At 38.0% G+C, this 16,344-nt stretch overlaps 1 protein-coding gene across 1 annotated transcript in view; it reads left to right on the top strand.

The window, feature by feature from the left end:
* Positions 1–12,073, top strand: part of COL4A3 (collagen type IV alpha 3 chain) — a 133,620-nt gene extending 121,547 nt beyond the window's left edge. The window contains exons 44-52 of the mRNA XM_027119737.1: positions 1,896–1,968; positions 3,927–3,998; positions 4,088–4,213; positions 5,075–5,173; positions 6,466–6,678; positions 7,311–7,488; positions 7,616–7,730; positions 8,962–9,134; positions 9,749–12,073. Coding sequence (XP_026975538.1) covers positions 1,896–1,968; positions 3,927–3,998; positions 4,088–4,213; positions 5,075–5,173; positions 6,466–6,678; positions 7,311–7,488; positions 7,616–7,730; positions 8,962–9,134; positions 9,749–9,833 — 1,134 coding nt within the window. The 3' untranslated portion in view covers positions 9,834–12,073. The remainder of the gene's footprint in view (positions 1–1,895; positions 1,969–3,926; positions 3,999–4,087; positions 4,214–5,074; positions 5,174–6,465; positions 6,679–7,310; positions 7,489–7,615; positions 7,731–8,961; positions 9,135–9,748) is intronic.
* Positions 12,074–16,344: the final 4,271 nt, after the last annotated feature.

The following is a 16,344-nucleotide window of genomic DNA, read 5'->3' as shown; positions in this document are numbered from 1 at the left end:
TACTTTTTGTCTTGTCTATTTGTATACTTGCGACATAAGGGCAGAACTTACACATTTACCTTCCTTAGTTATCATCTTGTTCCTTCAGGCTCATGTTTCCAGCCTATTAAAATCTCTCAATTCACAGCATCTCACTCAACACTACGGCACCTTCCCTAGCTTTCTCTTAACAGCATATTTGAAAAACCTGATCCCTCTGTTTACATCAAATTCTTGGAAACTAATGAGGAAATCGGTTATGTCAGAGATGTTCTGTGTTTCCTTGTGATGGGTAATGAGGTTCTTCAGCATGGCTTCTTGTCAGGAAACATGTTACACTCTCTTAAGCTCTCTTGGTATTTGGTTTCCAGAATCTACCTTTTTAAAACTTTTTTTTTAAGTGAGATATTTGCCCAACTCCAGTCTTAGGTATTTCTCATGTTCTCCGTGATTCTTTGAAAGTGGCAAACACTAATCCTATGATCACACTGAAAGTCCTTCCAAGGACACTGGGATGTGGAAAGTCTGGTTTGGAAATGCGATCTCTCTTAAATCCCCTGTGCCTCCAAGGTTAGTCTAGGCGTCTACATTTGCGCTTGAAAGAAAATTCTTCTTGATGGATATCTAAACTGACTCCTTGCCCTTAACCGCTCTCTCCTTGCAGGAAGCAGCTTCTTCTCCACCCTAGGGCAGGGCCTGGCACCAGAGCTTCCTCCCTGGTTATCTTTACCACTGGAGAACAGGCCAGACTTCAGAAGCCTAAGACTCCTTGATCACATGGTTGTTTGCTCTCTCTCCTTTTTTTTTTTTTTTTTTGTGGTACGCGGGCCTCTCACTGCTGTGGCTTCTCCCATTGCGGAGCACAGGCTCCAGACGCGCAGGCTCAGCGGCCATGGCTCACGGGCCCAGCCGCTCCGTGGCACGTGGGATCCTCCCGGACCGGGGCACGAACCCGCGTCCCCTGCATCGGCAGGCGGACTCTCAACCACTGCGCCACCAGGGAAGCCCTCTCTCTCCTTTTTTAACCTCACACCACCTCATCTAAGAAATAGAACTGTTCTTTCTTTCATTTTCTAGCTCCAAAGACAGCAGGCTGAAAGACCAGTTTTGTTATTGTCGGCATTTTTCGTGACCTTCAATTCATTGTTTTCAAGTAATAGCATTCTGTCTCATTCATATGGACAGTATAAGAGTAGATGCAATATACATTCTGACTAGAACTCTTTTCGGAAGCCCTGTTTCCTCCCCGCTCCTCCGATGGCCTTGCTTGAGCATCTTGCTGAGGTTCAGCAATTAGTCTGAACCTCATAAGGAGGGAGCATCTCTGCCCGGTCAGACCACTGCATCTTTGCCAAACATGCATGTCAAAACTCCCCTGTCAACCCCTTCATGCTCCCATCCCTGGAACCTTTACTTCTATCACTCTGACCAGAGTAAGTTATAACCCTGATGGCTTAGTTAGAATGATGGTGGGTGCTACAATTCAACAGCAACTCTGTTGCCTTTGCAAGAATTACAAATACAAATTATAATTTTCATCCTGGCAATCTGGTACCTATTCTTCCTGAAAGATCTTCAAATACTGGGCAGTTCACTTTAGAATCCAGAATATCCAATTGTATCCAATACTCACACCGACACACATTAACATGAGAAGTTATGTTGGCTTTTGGGCTTAAGGGTAGTTTTTACTTCTTTCTTATTGAAAATGACAGTCATAAGGTGAGGTAGGTGGCACAGGAGTTACAGGAGGTGAAATACTGGATTGGAATGTAAAAATGATGTCTGACAACTTTAACTCATTCTGACCCAACATAGTATTATATCCTATATGCTTTAAAAAAAAACAAACTGTAGTGAGTATTGTGATTTTAAAAATATGTCTGTTGTTCTGCTCTTTCTTATTTAAAATATAGGGAGTACCAGGTGCCCCAGGTCTGCCAGGGGTCAGAGGTGATCCTGGATTCTATGGATTTCCGGGCATGAAAGGTACTGTTTTTGTGCACTACTCTTCGGATGCAAAGACAATGACCATGATTCATATTTTAGGGTACACAAATGTTTACTGAACCCCTACGGTCACCACAGACAGTTGGGGTACAAATAGGACCTCAGTATGAACGAAGAAGGAAGACTTCACCAGCACACAACCCCAGGGGCCTTCAAAATTAAACCATACCTTAAGGATGGAAACTATAGAAAAACTCAAAACAGGAACAGTTTAAAGTGGTTACCTTTGAGAGTACTGATGTGTGTCGGGCTGGGGGATAAGGAACTACATCAGTGGCAACAGTATTGCTTTGAATGGTTTATTTTACTTTGTGCATGTGTGATAATTTTAAGAAGCTGAAAATCTAAAAGAATATTCACCAAGCTGATAATGGGGGAGGGCAAGTAAATTTTTATATGCAGATTCAAGCACTTGTTTTTTTATGGGGCACATGTATTATGTTTTTAATCAGAGAAGACATGTAATTTGGAGATTTTAAGTTTAAAATGTTCATACACATAAATTTAAACTTCAGGTTTCAGAAAATAATTCTCAAATCTTCCATAAGGGTGCTATGACCTCAAATGACATTTTGAATATTGGATTTGTTGTCTTAGCTGGTTAAATCCTCTGGTATTGTTTTGTGTGTGCAGGGAATCTATTATCGTAGACTAAATAGATGCTACACAAGAATTTCAACCAAAGTGAACAAAACCATGTTTCTGTGAAAGACAAACTTTTCCAGGTCTGAGGGAGGACAAGCTGGAGTTTAAAGAGAGCCTTTTCAATGCTTTCAACCACTGGCTCTTCAAGGAGCAAAATAGCAAAGAAGAAATCAAAGCAAGTGATTTTGAGGAGTCTCCCTAGACACTGGGTTGGTGAACACTGTCAGACAGCCTGGGGAAAAGGTGTGCACCTGCCACTGCCCCGAGTCTCAGAACAGGAGCAGCTAAGACTTGAAAACTTATAGAAAGGCCCTACTAAAGAAAGAAATATTCTGGTGAAATATTTACAGGTATATAGAGGGAAGATTCGTAAAATCAGTTCTTTGGAATATGTTCCATGAAACACATTCAATTAGTCTCTTAGATTCCAGAATAAGACTGTCTGTCATCTGGCGCTACCTATGAGTTTGCAGTTCTTTATGTGGAAACTTTTAATCCCCAAAGGGAAAAATACTTAGGCCTCTTCTGGTAGATGTAAGCAAATGTTAACACTATCCTCAAGTTCTGATATCCAGTGGATAATTTATAGTGTAGTTGCCAGTTACCTTTGGGTAATATAATTGTTTTATTATATTTCTGCTATGAATATCATGTTTAGTATTAAGTTCTTTCTAAGTAATCAGATGTAATGTCTACATTTTGTCAAGATTTTTTAAAAGAGAATATTTCTCCAAATCGATGGTTCTTGGTAACATTTCATTCATGTCAAAGACTGTTTGGGAGAGAAATCTTACCACTTTCATAGTTTACGTCAAAGTAGATATTCCATATGAGCTCATGAGAGTTTCTGACATAACTAACTTTGGGCTACTAGTAAAGCTAGAGTAATAAGCTGATAAAGTAGATAACTATTGATAACGAATATAATTCACTAGGAAGTGCTAAAATAGGTTTTAATGTCACTTCATATTTTACCTTAAATATTAAATTGAATAGGTTTCTGAACTTAAAAAGTGAACTCTTAGGAATCCTTCCCCTTCAATGCTAAAATACTAGTTCTTAATGCCTACTTCTAGAATATATTTTTAATAGACATTAAACATGGCTACATGGCTAATGGGGTCCAAGTGAAATTCCACAACCCACACAAATATAACTAAGTTGCAGCCATTGTCACAGAACTCATAACCTCCGGTCATAACTGCCATTATCTAGAGTCGACCATCAACCTAAAGAGCTAGGAAACCCATTGTTCTATGTGGCATCACATTGCCTTTTTATTTTTTTTTAAGGGGAGAAGGGTAATTCAGGATTTCTGGGACCAAGTGGACCTCCAGGGCGAATTGGGCCAAAAGGACCACCTGGTAAATATGATTTCTTTAGTATTGCTGTCCATGAAGAAACAGTAACTCATCAGGAAAGCCATCATCTTCTTATATGTTCATGTCAATAGGTGTACGTGGAGACCCTGGCACAGTGAAGATCATCTCCCTTCCAGGAAGCCCAGGCCCACCTGGCCCAGCTGGAGAACCAGGGATGCAAGGAGAACCTGGGCCCCCGGGGCTACCGGGAAACCCAGGTGTGGAACTGGCAGCATTGACTGGGACCACTAGGAAGCAGTTGAACCAAAATACCTGTAAAGAGCTTTGGAAACAAATGATACAACTTCACAGAAAATGTTACACATTACAGTGTTTTTAATAATCAGCTTTAGCATTGAGCTCATTTTACTCTTGACCAGCAAGTAAAACTCCTTTTGAGTCTATTGAAAACTGTTGTGTATAGTATAAACTTGAACAAATACACTTTAGGAAACTCAGGATTTTTTTGGTTAAGGTAAAAGTATGAAGTCTATCTTCTCTGACAACTGTCATTCTTAGAGTTCTGACTATTTATAAGTGATTGCCCAAATAAACCTGAGTTTCAGGTATTTATACTTTTCTAACAGTTTGTACAGTACTTGGAATAGTAGTAAATGCAAATGTATGCTTAATATTATGAAATCTTTTCAAAATATTGGTTCATGGAAATTGACTAACCCTTTTTTATAGTCTTAGCATATTGTAATAGACTTCTGAACAGAATTGTTGTGTTCTACGTTTGCCTGAATCACCTGGGAGATAAGAGAGAGACGATTTATTACTTTGATCAATACAAGGGCATAGTGAATTCTGGAGCAACATAAATCAAAATGGTAGCACAATTTTAAACTGCTGTATTTCATATACTCCTAGTTCACTTTTCAGGGTTTTTTTTTTCCCCCCTGGGAAGTAGAGTGTAACATGTTGGATGACCAACTGTCCCAGTTTGCCCAGTCTGTTCTCTTTGCAGGACTTTTATTGCTGAAACTGTAGAAGTCTTGGGTAAACTGGGATGGTCGGCCACCCTGCATTTTTTTCTATATGATCCATTCAATACAATGTTGTTTTTTTTTGCCTAGGACCCTGTGGGCCAAGAGGTAAACCAGGCAAGAATGGACTACCAGGAACCCCTGGACCAATTGGAGAAAAAGGCAACAAAGGTTGTAAAGGAGAGCAAGGTAAACAAACAGCTGGCTGTTCTCCTTCACTGAAGGAGAGCTATTACCCATATATACACAGAGAAAGGAGCCTTGTTCAAATTTGTGACTATAAGATCTAGATCAAGATCTAGATCTAGATCTTTCAATTTGTGTTGTGCAGATTAGACGAAAAGCCGGGGCAAAATGTTCTTTCGGAAGAAGACAGAAAATCAAGAGTTACTGGAATAAACCATTCTTCCTATCTGTTAACTGGACAAATGTACTTCAAATTTTTAACCTGAGGACACACAGGCCTAATGAAACACCAGTTCTATTTTCAGAAAAGCAGATACTGTGTGCTTAGTTGATAATATCTACTTGTAAGAGTAGCACCTAAGTACATAGCTGGAAAAACATTACCTTGATATGAACAGAAGAGCAACTTAGTATCCCTATTTAGGAAAGCTGTCTTTTAACTTTGCCATTCTTGAATACTAACTCAACAACTCATGTGCATGTCCCCAAAGGGGGCCTCTTTAAGTACTTTAGTCTGAACATAAACTTATATGTGTCAATTTGATATGCCCGGATCAAAACCTACCTTCTGCAAAAGTTTCAAAAGCACCTTTCTAGAAAATACCCAGCTCTCCAAATCTTATTTTTTAGGATTGCTGACTTTGTTAAAGTAAGAGAAAACTCTAAATGTGATTTCGAATTCATTGACATATGCCCAGATCTACTATAATACAACTGTAAAGACTAGAGATTTGTCTTTAAATATGCTAACTAATAATATTAATTGTAATATTAACTGCATAATCACTCATGACTTAGTATTGTCCTGAGTGCTTTAAAACATTTAAAACATTATTAATCATTCGACTTTCCTTAAAAATGTGTTTTTCAAAATGGTAAAAAATAAAACTCTTATTAATAAACCCATAAATTTAAAAACTTTACTGACCAAGTCTGGGTTACAGAATGGGGCCAAAGCAAGAGCAAGGCTACTACAACACAAACTGTGCTGAGAATTATTCACAAGGAGACAGAGTTTGTCTTGATGTCAGGCACCACAGGGCAACACGAAGGTGAAAACGTGATCTCAAAAGACTCATCATCAGATATACACAAATATCTATCATAAGAGGCATTTGTAATAAAATAGTCAACATTTAAGAATATTCTTTGGCCATTTTATAAACCATTACTCTTTAGGACTCCTTTCTGTATTTGAGGCTTAATAAATATATATAAACATTTAAATTCTTATTTTGGAAAGACAAGTTTGAGGTTTCATTTGTGTTGCAACATGTTTAATGTGTTTTTTAAAGGACCGCCTGGATCCGATGGCCTGCCAGGCTTGAAGGGGAAACCTGGAGACACTGGACCACCTGCAAGGGGGACAACGATGAGGGGCTTTGTCTTCACCCGGCACAGCCAGACCACGGTGATTCCCTCCTGTCCGGAAGGGACAGAACCACTCTATAGTGGGTTTTCTCTTCTCTTTGTACAAGGAAATGAACAATCCCATGGACAGGACCTTGGTAATGCCCTCGTTCTCATTTCTAGCTACTTTGTTCCACATGCAGACTCTACATTTTTATGGCATGGGGTACTTCCCTCTGAAGTTAAGTATAAACAACCTGAGTATCTCACAGCACTTTTTAAAGAGAGTAAATAAGACATTGGCCTGTCTAATATTCATTCCGGAATGTAAGCTCTAGAAGGAGCCTGGCTCATGAATGTCAATCTAGCTTATCCTGTGCAACGCAAAGACTTTTCACTAAAATACCTGTCTGCTTTTTAATCTTCAAAGTAACATCTTTTCTAAAGATTTGTCTGGTTATTGGCTAGCATATACATATGAAGAACTGGGAATACTTTGAAGCAGACATTTTTCCAAGCAACCTCTGCTAGTCCTTAAATTCTAGACTGATTAGAAACGGCCACAGGAAGTGTTAAAGGTGGAAGAACGAAGGAGGATTTCTTTCCCTATTGGATCTTTAATTTCTATCAGTATTAAAACTTTTCAATCACACATTTTGTAAATAGCTCTTTTATGTTGTCCTTCTCCAGTTTTTGCCATAGGTTGTGTTTTCATTAGCCTCTGTCTAGTAATGATAATCAAAATAATTTGAATTTACTGAAAGTGACACCCAGTCTGATGTTTTATTAGGAACTCATGGCAGCTGCCTGCAGAGATTTACTACGATGCCATTCTTATTCTGCAATATCAATGATGTATGTAATTTCGCATCTCGAAACGATTATTCATACTGGCTGTCAACACCAGCTCTGATGCCAGTGGACATGGCTCCAATTACTGGCCGGGCCCTGGAGCCTTATATTAGCAGGTAAAATCCCAATCCCTTAGTTTCGTGATGGGAGCAGTTGAATCACTTCGTTTGTAATGGAATGTAAGGCAGCACGTCATGGTGCAGAAAGTGGCGATGCTGCCATCTTCTTTGTTTCGTGTTACAGATGCACTGTCTGTGAAGGTCCTGCGATTGCCATAGCTGTTCACAGCCAAACTACTGATATCCCCTCATGTCCTCCTGGCTGGATTTCTCTCTGGAAAGGATTTTCTTTCATCATGGTAAGGAGAAAAGGAACAGTAAATTCATAGTAAAGATAATCTGTGGAATCTTACATTGGGCTGGATGAGACGTGGCCCCAGGAATATTGCTTGACATCAGTATGCACAATGTGCTGTGGATATTTGCTTGAAAATCTGCAAATATACTTTTTTTTACTTCAAGTAAGTTGTTCTTTGGTAAATAATGGAGCATTTTAAAAAATAGACTTCTCAGAAAGAGACTACTCACAAATTCTAAGTAAGACATTTAAGTGAAGAGTAGCTACCATATTGGTAATAGAATGCCTTTTTTAAAAAATGTGGCAGCTGTTTTATATATCCTCCAAAAGCCCTCTGAAAACCCTGCAAGGTAGTTTCTATCATCTACAGTTTTACAAGTAAGAATGAAGTAAAGAAATTTCCTCAGGGTCTCACAACTAGTAAGTGGTAAGACTGGGATTTGAATCTGAGCCTGTCTGCTCCAAAATCTTTGTGCCTTATACTGTGACCCTTTGAACTTCCTATGAAGATGGGAACTAAAAGAAACAGCCTTTTAAAGAAAAATTCCCAAGATGTAAGTACTAAATGAAGAGATCTAGGGATTAACGTTTGTGATTCTGATACCTGCACAAACGTGGCTAGTGGTCATTCATATTCTGTGTAGCGTCATTTATGATATACTCTTCCCCCTTCTTTACTCACAGACGTCCATTCATTCAATCATTAATTCAGCAAATATTTATTTAACACCTACTATATGCCTTGACCATTCTAGGTACTAAGGATACTGGCAGTGAACCAAAGTTCCTGCTCTCGTGGAGCTTATATCCTAGTGATAGACATATAAGCAAGAAGACAAAATAACAATAATAGTAATGAGTTCAGGTGGTGAACAGTCCTAGGAAGGAAATAAGGCAAGATAAGGGGAGAGACTGATAGGGATGAAGTCGAGGAAATCATCTGGAGGTTATATTTAAGCAGACCCCTGAATGACAAGGAAGAACCAGTCAGACCTGGGGCAAAGAGCATTCCAGGCAAAATAAATAGCTTTTATTTTATTTTTGACGACTATCCTTCAACTTGGAAGGTAGCTGGAGTGTTAGTAAATTTGGGTAAAGAAGCACAAGAGGTTTAATTCATCCTTTCTGGGTTTTTTTCTTACTGTCTTCTATTACAACAAAGAACATTTTCGAGCATTGAAAATGTGAGCAGTATGCAAAGAATTCTTATTTGGATACTTTTATTATGATAGTTCACAAGTGCAGGTTCAGAGGGCGCTGGGCAGGCACTGGCATCCCCTGGCTCCTGCTTAGAAGAATTCCGAGCCAGTCCATTCATAGAATGTCATGGAAGAGGAACATGCAACTACTATTCAAATTCCTACAGTTTCTGGTTGGCTTCATTAGACCCCAGAAGAATGTTCAGGTAACTATTCAGTCACGTTTAATCTGATGACTCAATTGCATAACGATTCAAAGGTTGCCTATGTTAGATTTTCATGCCCTGTGTGTTGACGTACTCACATCTAAAACATCTCCCCATGCCAATAAAATCCTGTTTAGCCTGTTTAGCCAATCAAATCCAGTTTACAAGTGGTCTAGAGTCAACAGGTAGCCCTGGTTTGTGCTACTGTACCAATAAAGACCAAAAAAAATGTGATTTTTGTCATCACTAAATGTATTTAATATTTATATATGAATTTATAGACTACTGAATGAAACTGTCAATACTAAATGATCTGCTAATCTTAATTTACTGTATTGGAAGACTTGTGAGTAATACAGAGTATTAAAAGGTTAGGAGTAGTTTTTATTTCAGAAAAAATGATCCATAAGTTTGCACCTGCAGGTTGCTGCTAAGTACAACTAAAATACTGACATAGATACCTTTTCAGAAATATACCTCCCTATAATAAAGTTTAGATGAGCTACAATATTCATTAATAAAACTCGAACCCAGGAAGTATTTCCCTTTTATCTATAAATTGATGAAACTTTTTGTGGGTTTTTTTTTTAGTTTAGTTTTGTTTTTTATTTCAGAAAACCTATTCCGTCAACTGTGAAAGCTGGGGAGTTAGAAAAGATAATAAGTCGCTGTCAGGTGTGCATGAAGAGGAGCCATTGAAGAAATAAAGAAAAAATAGAACTGTGAATTTTCATCCTAAATAACCAAGTAATGATAAAGAACATGCAGTTATTTAAGTATTTTTCTCTAACCGAACAGTATCGCCCTATGATGGCTTAGTACAAAGTTTCTATTTGTTTCCCCACACAACAAAGCATTCTTTTAAGTTAGTTCTGTGATACTGCTCTCTAAATCTGTACTGTGTCAAAGTTCCCTAACTCAAGGCAGTAGGCTTTTCACAAAATATCACTGAAATTGTATTCCATTTGTATCCAATGCACTAAGTAAATGGTGACTGTATAAAGTTTGATGCTACAAGTTAAGAGCTATTTGGTCTACTGGATTCCCAGGATTTGCCCCCCTTCTATTCCAGTCTTTGAGACTCAGGGAGGCTAAATCTGTTTTAGATTGCCCAACCACCCGCTTCCTAAAGCTTTAGACCCAGGGTAGGGAAGGGGATGGAGACAAGTGGAATACTAGAGCATCATGAATAAACTGGACTTTCAAACCTGGTGAGTAACCTAAGGCCTAAGGGAACCAGAATTGAACTGAGGTTTATGGATTTTTCTAGTGCTTTTTCAAACATACCCAAGACTATGGCCAAAAGGGGGTTGCTCTGAGTGGAATCATAATAGCCTTGGAAATACTATCTGGTTTTGGTTTACATTTTTTAAAAGATATTTTTGTTTGTCCATTGAATTCATTTCACTGCAGCAATATAGCTTGCTTATATTCAAATAGATACAATTTTTACCCTAGTGAATTAATTACATCCACACAAATAACAAGGACACTACTTCCTAAATGTGTACTTTATCCCCATCCCTATAAATCTTGGTGCATACCTTATAAAATAGTAGTTCAGCAATCCATGGAAGAAAAGTCATTTGTTAGCTGATCAGGCTCAGAATATTTTTCCTTTGCTCTAAATATTCCATTTAAACTGGGTGTTCAGAGATTTATTCCCTTGTTAACTATCTAATTCTTCCTTTGTAAAAACATGTTTTTGATATTCTTACAAACCATTGAAAGAGTCCATTGTGTAAAAATCTTGATGTACGAATTGTATAGTTTGGCAGTTGTATGTCAACTATGCTTCCTGATCCACCTAGGTGGAGTTGGTGGTGCTGATATTTAAATTCAGGTTATTGCTTCAGCCTCAGTTGCTCTGTAAGTGAAGATGTGACCCCAGAGGACAGCACAGACTGTGACCTTGGTTGGCATCCTTCACTGCTCATGTGACTACTGTCAAGCCATTTTTACATTTAAACTGAGAAGTGCATTTTACTTATTTACTTAGACTCATTTTTTTTTTAGACTCATCTGATACTAAGACTTTTTTGCTCTAAAAATATCCTACTCTCTTAATTGTACTATCACGGCATAGGGCTAGCTGATCTCCACAAACCCTGTGTAGGTCAGCAATTCTCAAAATGTCGTCTCTAGACCAGCAGCATCAGCAGTATCTGGGTACTGGCCGTAAGTGCAAATTTGAGGGCTCATCCTAGACCTTTAGAATCAGAAACGCTGGGGGTAAGGCCCAGAAATCTGTGTTTTAACAAACCCTCCAGGTGATTTCTGATTGGGAAGAACTGCTCTAGGCAAACACTTAAGAAACAATTCTACAGACAGTTACCAGGTACAGCTGGCTTTGGTTCACTGCCAGTATCATTGCTCCATCCATGCCTCTCTTTAAAGTCCAAAATCACAAATGACCTTAAGGTCATCTAATTTTACTAATAAGTAAATGCTCTATACTGGTGCTAATGCCAAATGACTGGCCTCTGCTTGTCCCCAAGCCTCCATCTTTTCTTGCCCTCTTATCAGTGTTTAACTTCTGAGGAAGACAAGTGATGCTAAAACCTTAAATTCCAATGAAGCCATATTAACAGTTGCTCAGTCCCACTGCTAAGACTGAGCATTAAAAGATAGTTCATGTGCATTCCTTTCCAGATACCTATCAGTAGTTTATAAGGTTAGGAAGATTTAACTTTGTAGATAAATGTAAATAACTTGTTTCTTTTAAATTTCGGGCTTCAACTTTGGAATTTCACAGTGTGCTGAAATAGTGGATTTCTCAAAGGTCTTTTTACAAGATAAACATTATTAAGTAACTTATTTATAAAAGTATTACAATAATTCTAAATTTGAATTTTATTGCTAATTTAACTTACAAAGATTTTTCTATGCATCCAATGTAACTTACTGCTACTAAACTTAATTTAATATTTACTCTATAACCAAATGAAATATATTTAAAATATATTGAATATTTTATATTATATCTTGGCAAAATTACAATGTTGTAATGTACTAATATTTCTGTAATTACAGCTTAAGTATTATTTTATTGTATTGTCTAAGAATAAAATTGAAAAAATTATATCTGGTCTTATTTTTTTCAAAATGTAAACAAATTTTTTTGGATTGTAAAAGCAGTATATGTTCACTGTAAAAACAACAGCAATTATGAAGAAGAATATAAAAATTGCCATGATCTAACCCTCACCCCCACCCAACTTTTTTCTTGTAAATATATTTTTAAACAAAAATGGAATAAAAAGCATGCTGTCTTGAAACTAAAATTTTTAATCAAACTTAATACACTGTGGACATATTTTCACATCAATAGATAAGAACTAATCATTATTTACATGGATTTCCTACATAAATCAATGAATTGATGGACATTTATTTTAGTTTTATTATGGACATATTATACACATTTTATCTTACATTTGTCCAATTATTTACTCAGGATAAATCTCTAGGAGGAAAACTGAAGAATCAAAGGACTTGCAATCTTAGGCCTTTGAGAGAGAGAGAGAGAGAGAGATACATATATATATATATATATATATATATATATGTTCTCCAGGATTTTTTAATTTAGTATATTTAATTAGTGTGTGTTTTTTTTTTTTTACTGTGAAAGGCCTAATAATATCTTTATCATTTCCTATTGAGATATTTAAGGAGTTTTTACAAGTCAATAGGAAAACATACAGATTACAGAAGTTATGGGTCATATATTTTGATAAATGTTCCCCATTTATAATGCAAATACTCCTTATTCAAGGAAAAATAGTCATAAAATTTCAAAGGTAGAGAATTGGTAAAGATGAATGCCTTTAATACACAAAATCTTAACTCTCATAGGTAAGAAATTTTGGGGCCGTGTTAAATGACAATAAAGATATAATTAAAGGAAAAAACAGAATGAATGAATAGTGATGCTGGGTAATAATTCTAAGAAAGCCAAGAAAATTGTTGCTCAAGTAAATATTTAGAAACACTCTCATAATTGGGACAAAAAAATCTAATTTGAAAACATTTTGAGTCAAAAAATATACTCATCTATTTTAATGAACTTATTTTTACTGCTGACAAGTAGAACAATGGGTGCTGTATTTGAGTTCATTCTCTCTACTTATAAGCCTGTTTAAAAAGAAAAATCTTGATCAGTCTCTAAGGGATTCTTTGCAACTTACTGACAGGGCACTTGCAGAACACTAAGAGTGCCTAATTCACCTCGCCCTAATCCCTGCTCTGCTTACTGGAAACTAAGAGACAACCAAACACGGGAGGAAACGTAACTGATTTTGAATAACCGGGCTCAACTTAAACATTCAGATAAATATGACCCTCTCTAGGTTTTTGGAGGCCCTATGGTGTTTCTAAAAATGCTAACACTGCTCAAAACCTGTTTAGAACTATTGCTTTGGAATTATCTTTAATTCCAATTTATCAGTCAAACAGGGAAATAGATCTCATTACTTTAAACCCAAGACCTACAACATGGCTCAATATGGCTGCTCCATAAAGATAGAGAGATGAGTGAGATAAAGACCTTGGTCTCAAACATGGAACTTACCATCTGGTAAGGGAAAATAAGGCAAATACATAGATAATTATAATACTGAACAGAATATGACAAGTACTGTAAGAGTCAACAAACAGTGGTTCAAAAGTTGGAGCCCTCAGGAAATCATAAGAGAGAGGACATTTTAGGTGGTCCTTTAAGGGCAGTTAGGATTTCAAGAAACAGAAGGTGATCAGAGGCAGGATGGCATTCTAGGTGGCAGAAATAGCATAGATAAAAGTAAGTACTTAGGAAAGCATGAAGCAATCTCACAGAACAATTAATGGTCAAGAATACATGGAATATATACATATATATCATACACACACACACACACACACAAGGAGTGGTAAATAAAGTGGCATAGCAGGAGGTGAGGGCCATATTAGGGTTTAGAACACCAAAGTGAACTTGCACATCATTGGTTGGCATTAGAGACCCACTGAAGATTTTGAGCCAAAGAGTAGAATGATCATACAAATGGTAACATGGAAGATCCAATATTTCATATACTACCCTTCCAGTTTCAAGTGTTTTTAAAAATTACTGTACTGCTGTACGGACATTTGAATTTGTGGAGAACTATAAGTCATCAATTTATTTTTGTATTTGGGGCTTCAAATTTGGGATGTCTTTGTCACAAATTGTAAAAATAGGTTCTTTGTGGATCCAATATCCAGGAATAATTAGAGAAAGAAAAATATTGGAAATGGGGAGGCCAGTTAAAAGGGTAACAGTCCAGATGATTGGTCATGGTCTCATAGCGGGAAGAGAAATGACAGAGAAAGTGGACAGTTAGCCCCGAGGTGGGAGAATATAAAGGATGGGGGACAGTGAAAGGTGATTTCAGAATCTTGAATCTTGGTGACTGTAAAAAATATCTTGCCATCAACTGAACAAGGAAATTCAGAAGTTATCTGGATTAGGAAGAGGGAGAAAATTTGAGTTGGAAACCCTGTTGGGATCAAAGCTCCAATGGGACACTTACGAAGAAATGGCTAGAACTACTGTAACAGGATGAGACAAGATGGTCTGTTAATTTTATTTAGATTTAAATACCACCTTTTCCCACAAAAGATTTGAGGCAACTGTGGGGAAAAGACAGTCAATGATGGATTGAATCATAAACAGGAATGCCCACATTAATGACGGAAGAGACAGAAGACCCAGCATGAAGCTTTATTACAAAAAACAAGGGAGCAGGGCTTCCCTGGTGGCGCAGTGCTTAAGAATCTGCCTGCCAATGCAGGGGATATGGGTTTGAGCCCTGGTCCGGGAAGATCCCACATACCGTGGAGCATCTAAGCCCATGTGCCACAACTACTGAGCCTGCGCTCTAGAGCCCGTGAGCCACAACTACTGAAGTCCGAGCACCACAGCTACTGAAACCCACATGCTACAACTACTGAAGCCCATGCACCTAGAGCCCGTGCACCGCAACGAAGAGTAGCCCCTGCTCGCCAAAACTAGAGAAAGCCCGCGCACAGCAATGAAGACCCAACGCAGCCAAAAATAATACGTAAACTAAATAACTAAATTTACTTTTTTAAAAAAAGGGAGCAGAGTTTCCAGGTAAGGGAGAGAAAGAGCCTTCTTTTTTTCTTTTAGAATTTACTACCAGTTAGGTGTAACTGGTAGGTGCTTTCATATATTGATACTACAATCTTGTCTAATTTAATTTAACAGAATCAACTGATGCAGGAAGATTATGGTTTATCAAGATTAAGGGAGAAGACTTTGGATTTGGATCACAATCCTCATTTGAAAGTGAATTCGATTTTCCTGGAGGGTAAGGGACAGGAGTAAAAACCAAACTGCAAGTAATTAAGATATAGAAAGATATTAATACTAGTGGAGCAGGAAGACCCTCACTTCTAAAGATTTTGGTCATAGTGGGCTTATTCAGCTTGGTCTCTAAATTCCCCCCGAAAGTTTGGCTTGTAATGGCTGATCACTCCTAAAATCAATCTATCCTTTTTTTTTTTTTTTTTTTTTTTGCGCTGCGCGGGCCTCTCACTGTTGTGGCCTCTCCCGTTGCGGAGCACAGGCTCTGGACGCGCAGGCTCAGTGGCCATGGCTCACGGGCCCAGCCTCTCCGCGGCATGTGGGATCCTGCCGGACCGGGGCACGAGCCCATGTACCCTGCATCAGCAGGCTGACTCTCAACCACTGCGCCACCAGGGAAGCCCATCAATCTATTCTTAAAGGATGATTTGTCACTATTAAGAAGGGGCCCCAAAACGAAATTTTCAGAGGACTTCCTAAATGGTTTTAAAGAATGGTAACATCTCTGGAGTATCTTTAGACTCTAGAGAAGTACCTACTCATGTGTATGTCTTTGACTGTTTGTTAACGTCGAGGCACACAAAGTATTCTGTGAATTGGCTTCAGTCCCTCCCAACGTTGATGAGCATGGCACTGACTTTCCCCCGGAAAGTTAGTGGTTAAGTGGTTAGATGCAGATAATTCTTGGAAGCTAAACAAGGCTGCTAACTACTGTGAACCCTAACTTCTCCTTTTCGGTGATTCTCATCTTTAAGGATCAGTGGAGACAGTCAGGGCAGGGGTCACTGTTTAAGGAAGACATAGAGGGCTTGAAAAGTCGTCAAAATTGTACTATAGTGTTTAAGAATCACTTGCAGAACTGGC

This window comes from Aethalodelphis obliquidens, unplaced genomic scaffold (genome assembly GCF_003676395.1).
Source record: "Aethalodelphis obliquidens isolate GAN/ISIS:26980383/991018 unplaced genomic scaffold, ASM367639v1 scaffold2, whole genome shotgun sequence".
In the NCBI taxonomy this organism is placed as follows: Eukaryota; Metazoa; Chordata; class Mammalia; order Artiodactyla; family Delphinidae; genus Aethalodelphis; species Aethalodelphis obliquidens.
This window is presented reverse-complemented; position numbering and strand designations above follow the sequence as displayed.